We start from the raw sequence: 19,562 nt of genomic DNA, 5'->3' as shown, positions 1-19,562 counted from the left end.
AGCAGATGGTGCCTGCAGCCATGCAAATCACAAGGTTTAAAGCGCACTGAGTGATAAAGAAAGAAAGAAAAAAAAAGAACCTGCCCATCTCCCATAAAGCAAGCAAAAGAGATAAGACGCACATGCGAAGCCCGGCGTATCAGCTCCAAAACCATTCCCAGCAGCAGCTCACCCTTCCCCACATCGGTTTCCGTCCGAAGCTAGCAGGGGAGATGAGCTTTGGTGTTGTTATTACCAGCCACCCTGTCATTTTTGTTTCCATGTGAACTCAGCTGCAACGCCAGGCGCTGGCAGGTACTGCAGCGCGGGGTCTTCCTTCACCCCGATTTCAGCAGCCCCCCGCGCCATGCAGCCAGGGAGGGCTCATCCAGCACCAGGTCCCTGCCCCTCGGTGCCTGCAGGACCACCCTGCCCTGCACCTAAATGCCATCGTCTGCAAAGCAACACGCAGTTGATGGGAAGGAGGAAACTCGAGGGACACCGGCTGGGCACAGGTTCTCGGGAAAGCCTCCACCACCTGCCAGGCCCGCCCATGCGGAGCTAAGGGCACCTTCAAGGATGGCTCCTCTAGCGAGGAGGAAGGTGGTTGTGGGTGGCTGCCTGCCCTCGGGCACAAGCAAACACCAAACACGGCCACGTCTAGATGCTTTCAGCAAGAGGGAACTTGTGCTCCAAGCGCACCACCTTCAGATTTTCAGACACACACCAAAAAGCCATAAGCGTTTGAAACCTCAGCTCAGCCAACTGATCAGATAACCTGAAACGGAACATACCTCCAGCAGACACTGGCCAACAGCTTCCATCAAAAAATGATCATAAAAACACAGCCCAAGTTTGAACATAGATCAGCTTTTTTTTTTTTTTTTTTTTTTAATTTATTTGCTAAGCCAATAATATATCCTTGCTGCAAACATCTGCTTGTAAACCCTTCCTCTCCTCTAGCCGGACTTCTTGTGAACTGGGAATAACTTCATTTTTCTCACGGACTTACCCTGCTACAAGACTAATGCAAAGAGAACCGCAGAGAGCCGGGGCCCAAGTGCAGCCCCACGGCTCCCACCATGGGAAGGGGCACCCAGGCCCTCGCCACGGACACCAGCAGCAAATAAAGAGCCTCAGTCTGTCTAACAGGGACCAGCTTGTTTTCCCAACCTCTGCTGCAACAAGGAAAGGTCTTGATACTCCTGCTATTAAACTGACTGATACTGGAAGCCCCAGGATTCCCAGCAGGTCGCTTTTACCCATCCGATTCTAAGTTTTTCTTTATTTCATAAGCAGCAACCCCACTCCACAAATCATCCACGCTCCCACTTCCACAGAGGCGTTGCTGCTGCTCAGCCCACGAGGCCTGAAGAAAAGCCACTGCAGGAACCCTGGAGTCAATCAGACCTCGACAGCTAATGACCACACTCCCTCCTCGCTGCAATTTCCAGGAGCTCGGGGCTGCCCTAGGTCCTGGCCGGCAGCGGGAGCTCTCAAAGCAGAATTTCCAGCGCCAAGAGAGGCAAGAGAGAAACCATCACTTTTCTCCTGTGAGAGTTAAAAAAGGAGGGTGTCAAGGCAAAGCTAACTGAGGTGGCACCTGATGGGCTCTCCTGGTTCCTATCTCGGAGACACAGCCCTCGCTAGCAGCAGCGGCGGCTTTACAACTTCCATGCCTTGCTCTGAAACAAACAAAAACTCAGCATCAAGGAAAAAAATAAAATAATAATAATTAAAAAAAGCCAACTGTGAAATTTGAAGCGTCTTGATCAAAAGGAAGCTACAGGAAACGCCTGCAAAGCACTCGAAGCCTCTTCCCCCCAGGCCAGCGCTCTCCCCTCCTTGCTCCATCACAGCCCGGCAGATGCAGCAGCCGGCACCCAGCACCGACGGGCACCCACCGGGCACCCACCACCAGCCGGGCAGCGCTGCCCATTCATTCCCACCAGCCCACGGCTCCACCCAGCCAACTTAGCAGCAACTTCACGGCAAGTGTCAATACCTCAATTTTTTTGTGTGTGTTGGGTTTTTTCCCCCCTCCCCTCCCTTAAATTCAGAGCAAACTTCCCTTTCTGCTCACACTCCCCATGCCCCAATCCGTCAGCTCCCGATTGGCAGGGAAATCCTATACCCACCCTCCCCGCCGAGAAATGTCTGCTCTTGCAGCAGTCCCAACAAAAGCCAACTGCCAAGCACAGGCTGCTTCACAATAAAAGTCTCACTCTCTCAATTTTTTTTTTTTTTTTTTTTTTTTTTCCCCTCCTTTCCCCCTTTCCCGCAGCCGTTCGCCTCCATTCCCTTGCCGACCCCAGACCGATTATTAACCTTCCATGGCTGGAGAGCCTCCACAAAGAGCACACACCACCAGCAATGAAGCATTATCCCCCACACACCCTTTTATTTTTAGGTTTCAAGGGTGAGAAGAAATTACTGCATCTTAAGAAAGACTGATTAGGTCTTTGAAAGGGCTTTAAAAGCCATGAGGATCCAAGCAGAGGAGCTAGTGCTGGTTTAGTTTTTCCTCTCCACCTCTGTTTACAAGAAAACAGGCTTCCTTTCCTCCGCGAGGTCTTTGGAGGGGATGGAAGACGGGTCAGACAAGCCAAGGAAAGGCTCTGCAGCATTTCCAAACAGATGACGACTAGAAACTACAGTGGTGCCTTTAAAAAAAAAAAAAAAAAAAAAAAAAGCCCACAAAAAAAAAGAAGAGAAAAAGAGCAAAGCTGGGAAACACTGAAAGCTTTCTCAGCCTCCTCCTTGGCATTTTCATCAGCCATCCGGGTGCCCTTCGCAAAGGTCCAAACAGGTTTTATAGGCAAAGACAATACATGCACAGCAAAACTCCAACATATTGCAGCTTACCAAGCCCAAGAGACCAGTGAGTTACATCATGAACCAGAGCTCTCTCCAGGCAGACCAGGAAGGAGCGGAGGTTGATGTGCTAAGATGTCTACCTTCACCAAGGTCTTTTTTTTTTTTTTTTTTTTTTTTGTCTTAAAAATCAACCATCTAGGAACCTGAGGCTTTGCAGCAGCGTTGTTCTGATCGGAGCCATGCAGCTAAAGCAAGTCAATCTGAAAGAAGGCTGGGAGCAGGAGGACCCCTCTGAAACTCTGCTCGCTCCCATTCAGGGCAGCAGCTGCACCAACACATCTGCTTGCAGACCCGGCGGGACGGGCAGGACTGATCCTGCCCGGCCTGCGAAGCCTCCAGCCAGGAGGTCTGCACTCAGTGGACACCAACCCCTCAGAGGTGACACCACCGGGCACCGCTCCCCACGAGCAGTTGGGGGATGCACCCCAACGCCAGCTCCCCGGCGGAGCTGGGGCTCAGGCAAAGCTCTCGCCAGCCCTTCAGCAGGGCAGGATTTCGCCTCCTGTGCAAGGAGGCGGCGAGGTTTGCAATACACACTGTAGCAAGGCAGAGAGGCAAAGCTCTCAATAAATGATGCAACCCCAGCAGCAGCAGATTCTCATTCACTCATTTTTTCCTCCCTTTTTCTCCTAAAAAAAAATAAAGAACAACACAACCCAAACCAACTTGCTCATAATAACCTTTGCCTTAAAGAGAAGACAAACACTTCATAGTTATTTATATAGGAAGTAATGATTAAGAAAACGCTTGTAGAAAGAGAGTGTTTCTTTTGTAGGCACGAGAAGGCTGCTCATTTCAGAGCTCGGCGCTGCTCAGGTCCTGCTGTGCACAGGCAACGTCTGGGATCACTGCTCGTGGGGACGCTGACCACGGGCCTGTCATTAGAAGCAGCAGAAGCATTTGATCTGGAGAAGGAAGGAAACGTAACCACCAGCGTACCTGGCCTACAAAGCAGCCACCAGTCTCAAAGCTCCTTTTTTTTTTTAGGTTAAGGCCACTTCCTTATAAGCCTCGTGCAATCATGTGAACATGGAATTTTATCTGCAGCTTACCACAAGCACTGCCCTCAGCCTGAAGTTTGTCCCCAAATCAAATTCTTTGCAATTCTTTTGTCTCCTGAATTCCTTTCATCCAGACTCTTCCTAAAAGAAAAGAAACATTTCCTTCCCTACCCCCATGTCCTCTCTCCTATTCCAGCCGCACAAATCAACTCCCGAAACAGCGGGAAGGGCAGAAACGAGGCACAAGTCCCTGCACGCAACAGCTGGGAACAAGGAGACACGTGCATGAAACACAACAGGACTTAAAGTGACTTCTCGTAAGACAACGCGGTCCACAATGGCGTGCAGGCTTCAGGCAAGTGGGGTTTGCAGAGCCCGTGGCCTCCTGTAAAGGAGAGACCGATTTACCGGACGACAGCCCTAGCATGGACACAGCTATGCTTCCTCACCGCTTCCACGCTGGGAAGCATCGTACCCATCTAGCTGTGTCCCAGTAGAGTTAAAGCCAGTGCAACTTGTATGTGCAGGCAAGTGTAAATCCAGAGCAGACAAAGGCATCTCCTCCTTCCACGAGCTGAGGTTAGCAAGGAGTACAGCTGCTGTCTGCCTTCTCCTAGCACCCATGAGGGGAGGGGGGGGGAAGAAAACCCTAAAGTGGAGACCAAGATTCATCACTATCTCTAGCAAAAGCAAACCAGCCATTTCAGAAACACCCAGTCCCCAGGAAGGCTTAGCCAGGATAAAACCGTAGCACCAAGAGGAGCCTGGAGCAGGCAGGTTGCAGCAGCCTGGGGCAGGGGAGCTGGAAGGCAGCTCGCCCCCATCGATGGGGCTCAGGCACCTCTTCAGCCTCCGTGCTCCTCTTCCTCCCACCCCCAAACCACCGCAGCCGGCGGAGCAGCTCCCTCTCCCCCTGCCCGTCCCGATGGCGCCCGGCGGAAGGGCTCGTCGGGTCGGCGGAGGAGGGAAAGCCCCGCACGGGCTTCCCTTGGGACCTGGAGGACCTCGCTCAGCTGCCCACACCACCTCCGTCTGGGTCACCTCCAGCCATCGAGAGGCCAGCAGCAAGACAGCGACACCTGCGAGCCGGAAAGCGGACAGGGAGAGGGGGGGAAAAAAAGACAAAAAAAAAAAAAAACCAACCAAAAAAACTTGCACCCTCGGGCCTGTCCCTCTAATAACTACAGCAAAACCTCACCAAGGCTTTACTCTCCTGGAGGGTGAGAAAGCGACACAGCGCTGCCCAGCACCCGAAGTCCTAGAGGTGGGAGATCCTCACACCCTCTCCTCCATGGCCTACGGGCTTCGTCCCCGGCGTGGGGCCTTTTTTTTCTGCTCTGTCATTAAGAGTGGAGCCTGGTCTTTTCCTTCAATCCCAAGAATTGCACGGAATTAGATCATCTTTCTCGGCTCACCTCCCCCTACAGGCTGCTCCCGAGCATGCTCAGCTCGGCCTGGCGCTGCCATTTCATAACTGCATTGTTTACAGACACACACTGACCTGCCATTTTTTGACAGGAGGAGAGGAGCGGGGCGTTTGCCTCCCGACCGCTCGCGGCCCCCCAGCCCCTCGCAACAAAAATCCGCTTTGGAGAAGGGAAATTGCAAAAGTGGGGAAAGTAGCAGGCTGTGGGTTTGTGGTGGTGGTTTTGTTGTTTTTGGGGGTTTGTTTGTTTGTTTTTTCTTTTCCCTCCTTGATTTAGGTCAAGATCCACCTGTTTTGGAAGGAGAAGTTAACCCCTTTGGGGGCTGGGGGGAGTGGGGAGGAGAGGTCTCGCAGAGCTCGATGCAAAATGCCAGCCATGATTTTTAGCTTCTTCAAATCACAACCGTGCTTCGATGTCACTTAAAAATGTAATACCCAGCCCGGTTTGCCATCCTCCATCAAGCCTTCCTCTGCGAGAGAAAGGGTTGGAAATATGGTATTTCCCTTGAATAAGTTGGCTTAGTCCCAGCACATACAGTTTTCTCCTTTAAATGCAAACCAGAGTATTTTTGCAGGCACACAGGAAAATGAGGAGAGGAGGAGGGGAAAAGTTCCTCATTTAACACCAAGAGCTCCATGAAAAGCCTTGAAAGGTTGCTCCGAGCCCCGCTCCATTCCAGTCCTCTCCCTGTCCGTGCTGATCATACTTTACAGGTGAAAGCAGCTCTGACTTATGACGGAGAGAAAATGCCAGAAGAGCTGGAGGTTTCCTCATCCTTGGAACAAGGACAAGTTGTGAAAAGCTTCCTTTGCAAGAGGCACTGTGCTGCTCCGACACAGTATGGCAGCGTTGCAGGGAAGATGCTTGCACATCAGATCTTCTTAACCCCCACTGCCTCACCCCTTCTCCACCACGTCTACCAGCCTTCCCCCTCCTGATGGGGACTGCAGGAAAAAGATAAATACATTACCTGGTTTGGGGGAAGCAAGCTGTTATGTTGGATCCCAGAATATTTTTTTTTAAAAGGCTTGCTCTACATTTTTTCCCTCTAATTTTTTTTCTTTTTTAAGGATACTTTCCAATTAGCTCGTACAGTGTGCGTGCTTCACTCCTGCTGCTTTCCTGACTACTGTAAATCCTGGCAGGCAGTGCTGCCCGCTGCCCGTCCTCCTCCTCTGCCCCCCTCCAGGACCAACGCCACCGTACAGCAACGCCAAACATTTCCTCCTCCACCCAAGAGACCAAGGAGCTCACATAGGCACGGGGAGGGACGGATCCCACAGGACCAAGGGAAACACGAGGGGACATAAGGGTCTTCTCTGCAAAGAGCGGTTGGTGTCAAAACTCTTCAAATTTACAGGAGTCGAAAAGAACCGGCTGAAAATGGTAGTTAAGGGTTATAAATTCAAGATTCGCTTCCAAATTACTGACATTACATGTCACTGCAGGAACATATGGTCCTCCAAGCCTCGCGAGCGGGGAGCATGCGCTGCCAGAGCCCCGAGCCTTTCGGCTGAACCAAAAGCAAGGTAGCTCTCCCTCTGCAGCAATTCCTCGACCGCTCTCAGCTCCAGGAGCGGGAAGGGGAGAAGGAAAAACTTCAGGGAAAAGCAGCAAAAGGACAACAAAGAGGAGCAGCAGGAATCAAGCCAGCCCTCCCCCAAACCAGCTGGCCAGGAGGGTGAAGCTCCTTAAAATTCCTAGTTTACCTGAATAAGATAGCTCCCTGCCATTGCACGAGATGCAATCCTCTTTCGTTAGGAGATGGCACTGCATGGGAGAGGTCAGGGGAGCCAGGCTCCAGTGCCGGGAGAAGGAGCCCGCAACCACAGCCCGAGCCCCCAGGTCCTGGGCCTGGTCCTGCCCACCCAAACCTCTGCTGCCAGGCCCAGGGTTTGTCTAACAGGGGCTGATCAGCAGAAAATATGCCCCATGTGTGCTGCAGAGCCCAGTTCTGTCCAAACGTGTTCTTGGGAAGAGTTCATGCTGGCACTTAAAAGTCAGTTAAATACATGAAGGGGAAAAAAGCCAAGACCCCAAGGCCCCAGTTTGGGGCTCTTAACCCTTGCTGGAAAGCAGCACGAAGTCCAGACCTCGGGTTTCTCTCTTCCCTCCAAAGTAGGTCAGGCTTTTCAGCGTCTCTCTGCAGACGCTTTCAAAGGGCATCAGCTGGCAGGGACGGAGCATTAGATGTTTTCGGCTGGCTGTCACTCCGGTGTCATCGTGGTCACCACCACACAGGAGCACACGCTGCACACCTCAGCATTTTTTTGGTTTCTTGTTTCCTCAGCCTTCATCAACATATTCTCCCCTGGATGGGAGCTGAGCAGCACGTCAAGGCCTCTGCTCTTCACTGCTAAAAAGAAATCTTGTTTCTCTCCTCGTGACTTCTGATGCCTCTTCCTTTAGCACACATCTTCTACATGACGAATAAGGAATGTATTTATAGTCCAGTGGAGACACAACAGATACTTAGATTAGTTATCACAGATCGTCCTGTAAGCTCCCTAATCTTTTAAATGCCATCTTCACATCTCACTCCTTGACTGAAAATTCAATATCGTGTCTGCATGGCAGCTTCAGAGGTTTCCCTCGAGCACAGCAAGCTCCGGCCAGTGTTTTGCCTGCTGGCCGGGGTGCCCGGACCCCCCACAGCTCTGGGACCTTCCGTGTCCGCCCCAAGTCCCACTGAGGTCTGTGGCAGCCAACAGAGCTGTCTGCATGTAACACAAATGACAGCAAAAAAAAACAACCCCAAGAGCATGGCAGGGCTGGATTTTAGGCAACTTTTAAAATAAGCTGCAGACATGGGCCTCCTGCCATGAAATCAACCACGGATGTTTCGTTTTAATCAGCTGCTCCCTTGGATTGCAAGCTACTATTAAAAAATAATTAAAAAAAAAAAAAAAGAAGAAGAGAGAGGGGAGGAAGCTACCCCAAAATAAAACCGATTGTTTCTTCCTGGTAAAATCACGTTCGCTCTTGCCTCCACCAGAAGAAGTGAGCTGTAGGCTTGCTTGATGCAAGCAGAGGCTGTCAAAGGAGATCTAACGAGGAGGTGCCATGTGGCCACAGGCCCTCTCCTCCCCTTTGGAAGTTCAGTCTTCGAGCAGCTCGGACACCCCAGGGTTTGCTCTTCTTGCTTGCAAGAGCTGCAAGCAGGGAGGGCTCCTGGGAGAACCATATTTTCCAGAAACTTCACACTTTAAAAAATAAAAAAAAAGCACACACACAAAAAAAACAACCACCCAACCCCAAACAAGCCTCCCCACCCCAGAAGACAAATAAAAGACCACCCAGACGCGAGGAAACAAAGCCCAAGCCTTCCCGGAGCCAGGCGACGTCGGATGCAGAAGTACCTGCCAGCCCATGGCACAGCACAAGGCAACAATCACCGCAGCACAGACGGAGCCTGGCCAGCCTCCTCCAGCCGGCTCCCCAGCGCGCCCCGCGTGCCCGCCTGCCCTCCCGCACACGGGGCAGGAAAATAAACCTATATAGAAACAAATAAATAAATAACCCCCAGCCATGATTCCCTGAACTGTCTTCCTCCTCTCTGAGGCTTCTCCTTCCCCAGCGGGAGACAGCCTGCCTGCGGCCAGGGCTGGCGGGGAGCCGCTCTTTGTGAGGCATGGGAGGTGGACCCTGCCGTACCTGCAGACATCTGTTGTCTTCTTCTGGTGAAGACTCAAAGAGTTGCATATTCCAGATCCTCATGAGCAGTGATTCAGTTTCTGCTCATGTGATAAAAGCTCCCTCTACAGAGTGAGCATGCCCAGAGGAGACCATTTCACTGCTCCCTCCAAGCTGCAGCCATTTCACAGAGAACCTGCCGGCTCCAGGGCGTCCATTGGAGCGTGATTATCCCGGGCATCCCGGGGACACACCGGTAATGCAGATCATCTGTCAACTTTCTGACAGGGTGCCAGGCCTCAAAACTGATCGCTCGCCTGAAAAAAAAAAAAGCCTTTTAAACCATAGAGCGAGGTGTTCTGTCTCAGTGGCCTTCAAGAGTAGCCCTTGCCCACAGGAAAAGGAGAGCCAGGAGGGATGGGGAGGGATGCTGCGCGGCTTGGGGACGCTCCCGTGCCGATTTTGTTCTGCTTAATGAAGCGCCCGACCTCTGAGCACTGGGATGAAGGCACACGAGTTAAACTGGTTCAGTGTGCAGCGTCCAACTGCAAGTGCATTCGAGATCCGATCTGCTGAGCTGAAGGGGAGCTATTTTTCACTTTGGGGATTAATAAGACAACCTGACCTGGTACAACCAACCTTAAAAGAGTATCACAAACACAGTCATTAAAAAGAGGGGGGGAGAGAAATGGAATGAGGGGCGAAAACCCTAATGAAGTGGTAGTGCACTACTAGGTGCAGGAGCTCTGAGCTCAGCCTATGTCAAACCATATGATACAGCTGGCCCAGCCAGCAAGATAAAAGAAGAAATTTTAGCTTCAAAATAAAAGTAGTTTGTCTCTGTTCCACTCAACAATTAAGCATAAACTCTTGGCAACCTTTGCATCTGCTCAAGCTCCCAGTAAAACTGCCGGAGCAACTCGCAGGAACATCTGTAAGCAGAGATCGGCTGGAAGGGATTCAAGTGCAAGACTGGCATTTATCGGAGGCAGGAGCAGGAGGCTGCTGGAGCTGGGTGTCACGCTGGAGAACCTCCCACCCGAGCAGGGGGAGGGCGGCCGGCAACCCCGGAGAAGAGGCCAGAAGGAAGAGGAAACTCAGAAATGGACTGTGGCACCACCCGCTTGTTCTTGGCCAAAGAAAAAACAGCTTTCAAAAAAAAAATTAGAGCACAGAAGACAGTTCTCTTTAAGAGTAGAAATTAAAATGAAGACAAGCTGAGTGTGATGTGTTACAGTGGGCTGGGGGGGGGGGGGGGCAGGGAGCAGCCTGCACTGTAGGGAGAAAAAAAGCCATCAAAATCCATAGCAAGGTTTTGAAGAGCCCAAGGATTTTGTTTGCCTTACACCTCGCACCAAAAGCAGGCATGCAAATTCAGGCCTTCAGCACAAGCACGAAGCCATCGCCTGCTCTGCTCTACCCATCCCCTCCTCTCCTCTGCAGAGCATCACAGGAGCGTGTCCTGCCATTGCATTATCGCAGGCTGGATACATCAACAAGCCACGTTTTCTCCAGCCCAAGCAGCTACTTCACCACTGTGTCCTGGCTCATTTGCAAAGCGGCAACAGTTAAAGCAGCAGAAAAGCCTGTCACGGATCTGTCTCGGCTACGAGGACGTTGTTTTTCTCTCCACACTCTGGAGAAGTTTCACTACTAAACAGTTAAAACACACAAGGCTAAATCAAGATGACTGAAATTGGTAGAGAAGGAATATTTGAGGTGACAGTATAAAGCAAGGATCTCTCTTTCACCCACTGGGTTTTTGTTTGATGTAAATTTTAAGTTTTAATATACACAAAATGAGATTTTCCTGGCCTTTCTATCAGTCGCTGAGAGGTGTAGAGGTAACTCATTTAAGACAAACTTGAAAATCCCCAAACAAAAGCAACAAAAACCAACTACACAGACAGAAGTTGTATTATCCACCGCATCAAAAGATTACTGTAGTTCAAACCAAAGATGGCTTTAAAATAGTTGACGCGTTGCCCTTCCTTGCAGCATGAAATTACCAAGCTTTCATTAAAAAGACAGAAATAGACACAAAGATGTTAACAAACGCAGTGTCAATGAACTACCACAGTCAACATCCTCTCTCAGAGATAAAATAACGACGGAGAACCATGCCGCAGCCTCAGCCTTCCCGCGCACGCAGAAGGGCAGCACTCCCCACTGCATCTCAACACTAGAAATGTTTTTACTGCCAAGGTTAAATATACACTGAGAGCAGAAGCTACCAGAGACACTTTTCAAATCTCACAGTCATCCTTGAAAGCACTAAACACTGGTTTGTTTTTTTTTTTTAAAAAAAAAAAAAAAGCAAAGCTGATCAGGGTATTGCAGATGCTTCAACAACCAACTCGAGCGAAGCCATCGATCGGCATCCTACCAGCATGTCTGCCCAGCACTGCATTCGCAGGGGATGCTTGTGCGTTGATTAATAAGACCTTAAATTTATGCCATCCGAAAGGAGATAGAAGCTTCCAGACCACCACGGCGTTGATCAGCCCGGCACTGCCAGCCCTCTGCCCCGGCAGAGTCCGTCAGCTGTTGGAGCGGTGCCTTCTGCCCTGGGACCCCCAGGACCCCCATCTCCCCGATTTTGCAGAGGTCGGGTGCTGCACAGGCACAGGCTCTTTTTCTGACCAGCTGGTTAGAGACCCATCTCCAGGGTCGAGGAAGCGGTTTTTCTAATCACGTAGGATAAGAACAAACCTGTGCCCCATGAAGCTTTCCCCTTTATTTAACCCAAGTACTCTCCAGCAATTTCCCCACCAAGCCGGTACAAGACAGCATAGCACTCCCCTTTCAAAACATCTTCTACCAGCTATAAAACTACAAGGTATTTTTACACCAAGGCTCTCTGGCCTCCGTTCCCTGATTCAGGGCTCAAATATCCCTTTCATAAATCTCACATTTTCAGGAGGAAGGCAGCAGCACAACAACCTCCCTTCACAAAGGACACCGGGTTCCTCAGGGCTTTTGCTTAATTACACCATTACATACGGCACTTTCACAGCTCCCTTGCAGAGGAAGCGCAAGTGGGAGGCAAGGGGAGATTTTTCTTTCTATAGGAAGAACAATATTTAGCTCTGCAAAATACAGGGGGGTTTCCTTATTTCCATCAGGCCCCTCTCCTTCCAGACCCTCCAGTTGCCCAAATCTGAAGCTCCTTTCAGCCTCCTCAGAAGTGATCCCAAAAGCACGACGAGCTGAAGGGACTTTTGCTATAAGATGAGTATTTCTGCTGGGATCCTGATCTGCTTCTGCACTGCTACGAACCACTCCCCAGCTCCGCCGCAAGCTGTTAAAATGCCTCCTTCCCTCCTCAGCCATTATGTACAGCACTTTCTAACCAGAATGCCCATTCCCAGGACACACTGAGTGTCCTCAGCATCCTCCGAGGGAGCCCGAATGTCCACCTCCAGACTCAGGTAACAGCCTTGAAGGAGCAGGCAGTCATTAATGCACACTTCTGGAATCACAGCTTTCTCCACCTTTCAAAACCTGTTTTTTCTTCCCCAAAGTTTCCAAGCCATCTCCCTTCCTCCCCCTCTTTCCCCAGCAAAGTTGAAAACTGCTTTACTTAATAGGAAACATTAAATGTTCCCTGGGACGCTACATTGAGTACATCACACACACTAAGAAGAAGAAAAAAAAAAGAGAAAAAAAAAAAAGGGAAAAAAAAAGATGCTGTTGCGACAGATGTTGAGATGTAAGCTCTCTGGGAGATGTTGCTATGTTTTGATAAGAATATGCATTGAGTATTTCATTTACAGGGCAATCCTAGAACTTTATTTAGAAGCATATTGGCCAGACAGCTGTAATTTAGAACATACTGTATTCCTAACAGCTCCCAATTATAAACTCCTTCAGCTTTAACTTATAGTAACCACGGCTCCTTCTATTTCAGAAATCTAAAAACACCATTTCTCCCCTTCATTCAGCTATTGCATATCAAGAGCTTCTACCGTACAAACACAGCCTTGCTCGAGAAGGGTCCTAAATACAGCGTCCCCTGCACGTCCCATCTCAGTAACAGTGAGCAAGCTCATTGCTTTAACCACACTCACTGTTTGCTCCACAGACAATCGTTTTATTGTTTTATTTGGGGGACAGTAGATGGGGTGGGAGTCAGACCCATGTCAGTGCAAAGCCATCTTGCTTATTAGTAGTCTTCTGCCAGCAAAGCCGGCTGTGAAAATGGCTGCTTCACATTCAATCTCGCTTCTGCTGCAACACTTTGCTGTAATGCTGGAGCTCGAGTGTAGACCCTGCCGATGAGCCTCACGTGTTCAACATGTCCCTGTTCTTTGACCTGACGCCTATTTTTTTTAAGGATTAGGGCATTCACGTGAAAATAAGCAAGTTCTTCACTGGAGGAGAATCAGTGCTTCATGACGCTTTTGTATCTCTCCCCAAATCATGAACTCGCCTATGAAATATCACAGTTGATGGCTCTACAAGCAATTCCGCTGACATAAATTTCTGCAAGGAACAGAAGGAGCAGATGAACTCTTTAAAAACAAAGCTCCTGCCTTCATGCAAATATCACTAGTTAAGAAGAGCAGAGAAATAAAGCAAGCATGATGTGTATACAGAATTGGCTCTAAAGAGGCTGCTTTTCAGCAACTGCCATAAGGTGGCAGTGGGTCTTTAAGGCTACCTTACACCTTTCACACAAGCACAATACGAAATTATCACACGAGTGGTTTTCCAGCATCTGAAACTGTTTAAGTCAAATTTCCTCATCAAGGGAGCCAGACCATACATGAAAACTTGGGGCTGAGATCACCTCAATGCCAGAGTCGCACAAGGAGAAAAAGCCACCACGATCAATTCTGAAAAGCCATAAACGCAGCCCCCATCTGAGCCAAAGAAAATCAAAACCTTTTCCTTTCAGTGTACAAGCACAATGCCGTTTATTTTACATAAACGCTTTTCTGTGTGCATTCATCAAACCATAAACAAGCCAGCGTTCATTAAAGAGTAAGAGAAGTTCTGCATGGCCAGCAAGCTGGAGCTCCAGCAGACTTTTATGCAGGGACGTAAAAGCAACACCAGGAAGCAAGCTGGTCACCAACTTAGTGCAGGGCTGACGTATCAAACAGGCTCAGAAAACGCCGTGGAAGCGTTGGGTACGCAAGAAATGCAGAGCCGGGCAATAAACAGGCAAGTTACTTTAGGTAATAAAGTGACTCATCATGCAGATTGACCCAACTGTGTGAGACCATCACCTGGGATGGAGCAATAAAATAAAAATCTATGTTTTGCTCTTCACCAATCGCCCCCTGCACTGTGCTATGAAAAACAGCCAGAGTTGCCCCGAAGAAAGAGCCGGTCTATCTTACTGCATGCAGGCTAAAGATAGACCATGATCGCAGAGATTTCTGTTAATAAAGTTAAACACAATAACTTTGTAATACCAACATATTCACAGTGCCCTAAGTAGAGCAAACCTCTTGCCTTACCTTTACTTACAGCCAGGCTGAAACAAGTGTGGACACCCAATAACACACCTCCCATAGGAGACAGGGTCTGCGAGGGCTGAGGCTCGCGGCCGACGTCTCCCCCCCCTGCTCCACACAAAGTCAGATCTTCCCTACACCTCACCAATACAAACATCGAGAGCCAATGTAAATGTTTTATTGGCACTTTACCACACAGCTTGCTTGTACAACAACTGGAGTCAATCAGCTCATGCAGCACATACCTGCTGGTGCTTACACATTCCTTGTAAAAATCTGGCAACTACAGGCGAAATCCAAAAGCCCAACCTAGCACAACTCAGAGAGTCCCCTTCCTGCCCCCAAACCCACTCGCCAACACACGTTAAACCCCTGCAAGAAGCACAGAAAATCTCTCAGCCAAAGGAATAAACATATCTATATTCCCTCCTCTCCTTGCCAGTTTGGAGGACCTGATGTGGCAAGGTTTGTTTGCAATCCTTGGAATGCAAAATAAGCCCAAAAAAGGGAGTTTGAGTTTTACATTCTTTCGCCCTCCCACAATCACAGACGGATCTAGATTTAAACTGCAGAGCAGGTCTGCGCCCTGCAAGGCTTCCCATTAATAATAATTAGCGACCGAGCTGCGCAGCCCACGACTGAGACGCAATCACATGCCTTCCAATATGAAGGCACAACCCAGCAAGTCCCCGCAGCCCTCGCTGCCAGCCCCTGCCTGCTGTCGCTTTATGTCACCACCCTACATTAGACAGGTCCGTTCTTTATACAGGTTCGCCGGTCAGTAAAGGTCAGTATTTTAAAACCCCTCCCCGCTGATCTGCAGGAAGCGATTTGAAGCCATCTCGTGTCAGTGGTTAACTATGCTGCTTTTGAATCAATTCCAACAGTTTTTACTCCATCCGGTCTCCTCGCTCCCCCGGCCCGGGGGCACGGGAAGGAGTCGGCCAGATTTGCCCTACCTCCATCCCGTCTGCGGGGAGCTGCTGGGTCCTTCCAGATCCTGACTCCAGGCCTATCACTCCTCCAGCCACAAATCCATCTCACTCTATGGGTGCAGCCTCCACCCCGGAGCATGCTCAGTACCGGCTGATCTTCAGCCATTTCAGAGCTTTAATGAAATGTAAGCATAAGGAAGTGTCATTAGCAAAAAAAAAAAAAAAGAGGAAAAAAAAAAAAAAGGTGCAGGATTCATCCCGATCCAGCCAACCTTCCTCTTCCCATCCTCTGTCAAGGAGGCGAAGCTCTCGCTGCGGGGATCACAGGCGTTTTTAGGCAGCAAGCATCTCATTTTAGAACAAAAGCAAGGAAAATCCTGTCTCAGGCAAGCCTTGTGCAAAAAGGAGCATTTCCAGTGACACTCAAACCAGCAGATTTTTCACTCTGGGCCTTCTGCAAATTACAGTATTTTCAATGAAATGCCATTAATATTTTTTTTTTCCCCCCAACGGGCTTCAACTGAGGCTTTTAGCTCGCAATGCAAATAGTGCTTCCCATCCATCTTAAAGCTAAACCTACCCCAGTCTACCCTCTATCACCTTGAAGATTATTTTAACTCCATTTGCAAGAAAGTTAAAAAGCAGGATGAAAGAGGGGGGGAAAGAGACTACAGTACAACACACTTCATGCTATGTTTTCCTAAGGACTTGAATTTTAAGAGAGGGTTGTTTTTCACTAGTCAGCCCTGAAATCACTCCGTCATTACCTTGTCTCCTCAATGCAGTGAGACCATTTCAAAGAAGAATTAATAGAAGATTTTTTTTTTTTTTATCCTTCCCGGTTTTCCGAACAACAAAATATGCAAAGACACAGAACACTGAAGTCCACCGGACATTTTCACTGCCGGAGGATGACAGCCCTGCACACTGCGAGAGATCTGCACATGGAACTTGACTGTTCCTTAAAAACTTGTATTTCCCTATATATCCTTTGCATATCCCGTACAGATCCCTACCAGCTCACAGAACTACTCGGGAAAGCAAAGATAGTTGTTGCAGAAGTAAAGCTTTGCAGGCCAGGGCAAAAATTGGTTATTTAATCCCAACACAGTTTTAATGTATACCCTATTCCTCATGCTGGGCCCAAGCCAAAAACAACTCTGGATGTTCAAATCCGTTAATTGTGTGTGCACTCTGCCGAGCGATGCTCGTTTCCTGTGCATGCTTGGCTAATATTTCTGCCATGTATGTACAGTGTCTGCTTCAGTGCTGAAGTTTTGATTCTTCAAAGGAAGATTAATAAAAAAAGCCCAAGTTACTTTATCAACACAGCATTTCAGAAAAAAAATCAGGGTGACAGATGAATGCCAAACCCCAGGTTTTTTCCGGAACCAAACTTCCAAGTTAATCACAAAAATACTAAGAGACTTTCTGTACAATGCAATAAGCCAAGTTAAAGTCAAGATTTTCATCGGTCCACAGCACATTCATGTCAGATGCACTACGCAAACAACTCAATGTTGTTCTCTCATCTCTTCCCTGATAAATTCAGCCCAGTCCTCAACATCAAGCTACAGCTTTTTAGCAAATTATTTGGAATAGTATTCGCATTTGACTTCTGAACGCCAGGCAGCCTTTCACGCCAAGCGCTGGCGAGTTGCATTTTACTAAAATATTTTTAGAGCACAAAATATTTGGTGAAGTGACCTGGGATAAACCATAATAACTTGGCATAGAGAGAGTGTGCGTAGCTCCCCTCAGACCTCTATTTCTGCTGAAGGATTTCATCGAAGCCCCGGGACCGGTGCCCTGTGGTAGCCGCTTGGCCCCAGGCTGCCCCTTCTCCGGGGACGTTCATTAGGGACCTCCGTTTTCAGTACAGGATGCAATTCTCTACACCACATTAGGCAACTCTAAGATACCGCACAGTGCTTTCATTAAGCACAGAATGGTAAACACTGCTGACAAATTCTATTCTCGTCTTCTCCCTTGCCTTTAAATTGGAGGTAGTTTAAAAATAATATTCAGACCATATAATCCTGAGGCATGTCTGCTGAATCTAGCAGTGTTTGCATCTAGCACAGCTCAAGCATGTCAAGTTTGTTTCCTTGGAAACAAAGACCAATTTGCAAGCGTTGCTTTCTTCCTTTTTTTTTTTTTTAATGTAACGAAGACATACCTGCAGCTCTTGTTGATACAAAGGAATTAAAGCTGATTGACTTACCAACAAGGTTCATAAGAGAATTATTAATATATTTCACTAACGAGCAATTGGCTTGCTGCACTAAGGGAAAACCACAGTTCATCACTATTTAAAAATCCCTCTTTCCCTCAATAGATCCACACTCGAGGCATGGCATTTATATTGTTTCCCTGGGGACAGGTAGGAAAAAAAAAGCAAAGGCAGAGTCATTTGCTTACCCTAGGCCAGGTACACTGGTTCCAGTGGAGGAGCAATCTAAGAGGGAAATCCTGTATTGCTCCCACCACATCGCTCCAAAAGATACACTAATACTGCTCAAAATACACCTGCTTTCAACACAGACCGAAGAGTCAACACAAGCTTAATAAAAAAGAAAGCGCTAACATCTTCTAGACATGTTTTGCCAGTTTTATGCCCAACTTTTTCCCATCAAGGGCATGCATTAGGGCTTAAGTGGGAAGCCAGCCTTTCTATGCAGCCGTAACTCTTCTCCTAGAGCCTGCTCAAATCAAAGGTCCTCACGCTGAAGGCAGTAAATCCTGTGGCGACGACACTCAACCCCTCTGTGTGGGTAAGAAAGAGGGAGGGCAAAGAGTGTCAGAGCTGAGCTATCCATAGCCGCATTTGCAAAGGCAGTCAGTACCTCCACCCTCCAGAGCCTTCGTCAGGAATTACAAGAGCTCAGCACCTTTCAGAAATCTGTCAGATACGGCGTCAAATGGACACACATGAGAACAGCAAATAAAATTATGGCTCCTTAAACATGCCCTACCGGAGGCTGACTCAGCACAGAGTTCATTTCTCAACATGCTTGGGCTGAGGCCCGGCTGCAATCTCTACTTGAGAAGATTACCTTTGTATCCAAGGGAGCGGAGCCCCAAACTTCTTTTGTTCCTACTAGCATCACCACATTAGAAAAAGCCAAGGGAGCTGCACGAAGAGAAGCTGACAGGAGCAAGAAAAGCCTCCTTCCTCCACATAAAGGACAAAGCCTCGTGATTCCCTGCCCCTGGAGAATCCCAGAGCCATTGCTAGAGCCAGTGTCCGGCACTACAGCTGATGTGAACCCTGGATGCTTCACACTTCTGAAAGTCAGGCCTTGGACTCCAACACACCAGATACTTCAAAGAGGTTCAGAGCTTGCAAATGCCACTTTACTGACAGAGCAGCCTTGCCGTCCTCTTGAACGTGCTCACAGTAGGACCAATGCAATCACCTGGAGGGTAAACTGTAAACAAAAAGCACCAAAAAAACCCCAAACCCTGCAAATGTCCAGCAGAACTGCCAGAGGGTCTCACCCTAGAGCTTGAAAAATTAATCTCTTCTCAGTACACTGACTTTTCAATTGTGTCTGAAGAGCATTCAACACAACTAACGCAGGTTTCCATTCCTGCTGCAATCAAGGAATCCTGCAAGCAAATCCCCCAGCCTACACCCTGCAACGGTGTGCACCCTTTACCAAGTATTGTAATTACTTAAGTTTTATCCCAACCAATGCCACGGTCTTAAGGGGTTTTGGAGGCTGTTCTAGCCACCATCAGTTCTGGGGGAAGAGCAAGGAAAGTGATCTAGTTCTTCCTGCTCAAAAGCAGAGCATATGCTGAAAAAAGCATCTAAACATAACCATGTGAAAAAGAACCAGATAGATACATTGTGATTTGGTTAAATGTATTGCAACAATAAGAATACTTAGGACTTTTTATAAAGCAATTTATAATAAGAGATGGGAATAGTAGGCAATATTAATGTCTCTATTTTACAGATGGGAAAATCGAGTCTTGGAGAATTAACTGCCAAAACTTTCTGGAGTGGTCCTTCACAAATGTACAGAGCGGCGGAAGATGATATCGGAGACCTAGATGTGAAGTCATGCTCACTCCTGATTTACTGAGTCACCTCGGGTGGCCAAGTTGGGGCAGCAAAGAATGTGTTGGGACAGCCTGTTTCGGATGACTCAGCTTTGAATCTCAGAGAAGTTTGAGCACTTTAAGCTCCCTGGAAAAAAATCTCATCCTCTGTTATTTAAAAACAACAAAAAAACC

At 48.5% G+C, this 19,562-nt stretch overlaps 1 protein-coding gene across 13 annotated transcripts in view; it reads right to left on the bottom strand.

The window, feature by feature from the left end:
* The window catches only part of EHMT1 (euchromatic histone lysine methyltransferase 1), a 124,942-nt gene that overhangs the window by 65,970 nt on the left and 39,410 nt on the right, over nt 1-19,562 (bottom strand). For 2 of the 13 annotated variants that reach the window (XM_076355794.1, XM_076355803.1), the window contains exon 1: nt 8,939-9,001. The exons of 4 other annotated variants lie outside the window; for them this stretch is intronic. In XM_076355794.1, coding sequence (XP_076211909.1) covers nt 8,939-9,001 — 63 coding nt within the window. Of the gene's footprint in view, nt 1-1,582; nt 1,599-3,908; nt 3,982-5,055; nt 5,224-8,938; nt 9,002-15,341; nt 15,393-19,562 lie in introns of those variants that run through there. 7 more of the 13 variants (XM_076355798.1, XM_076355806.1, XM_076355797.1 and 4 more) reach the window with 6 other exon arrangements.

The sequence above is a fragment of the Aptenodytes patagonicus genome, chromosome 18 (assembly GCF_965638725.1).
Source record: "Aptenodytes patagonicus chromosome 18, bAptPat1.pri.cur, whole genome shotgun sequence".
NCBI classification, from domain to species: domain Eukaryota; kingdom Metazoa; phylum Chordata; class Aves; order Sphenisciformes; family Spheniscidae; genus Aptenodytes; species Aptenodytes patagonicus.
This window is presented reverse-complemented; position numbering and strand designations above follow the sequence as displayed.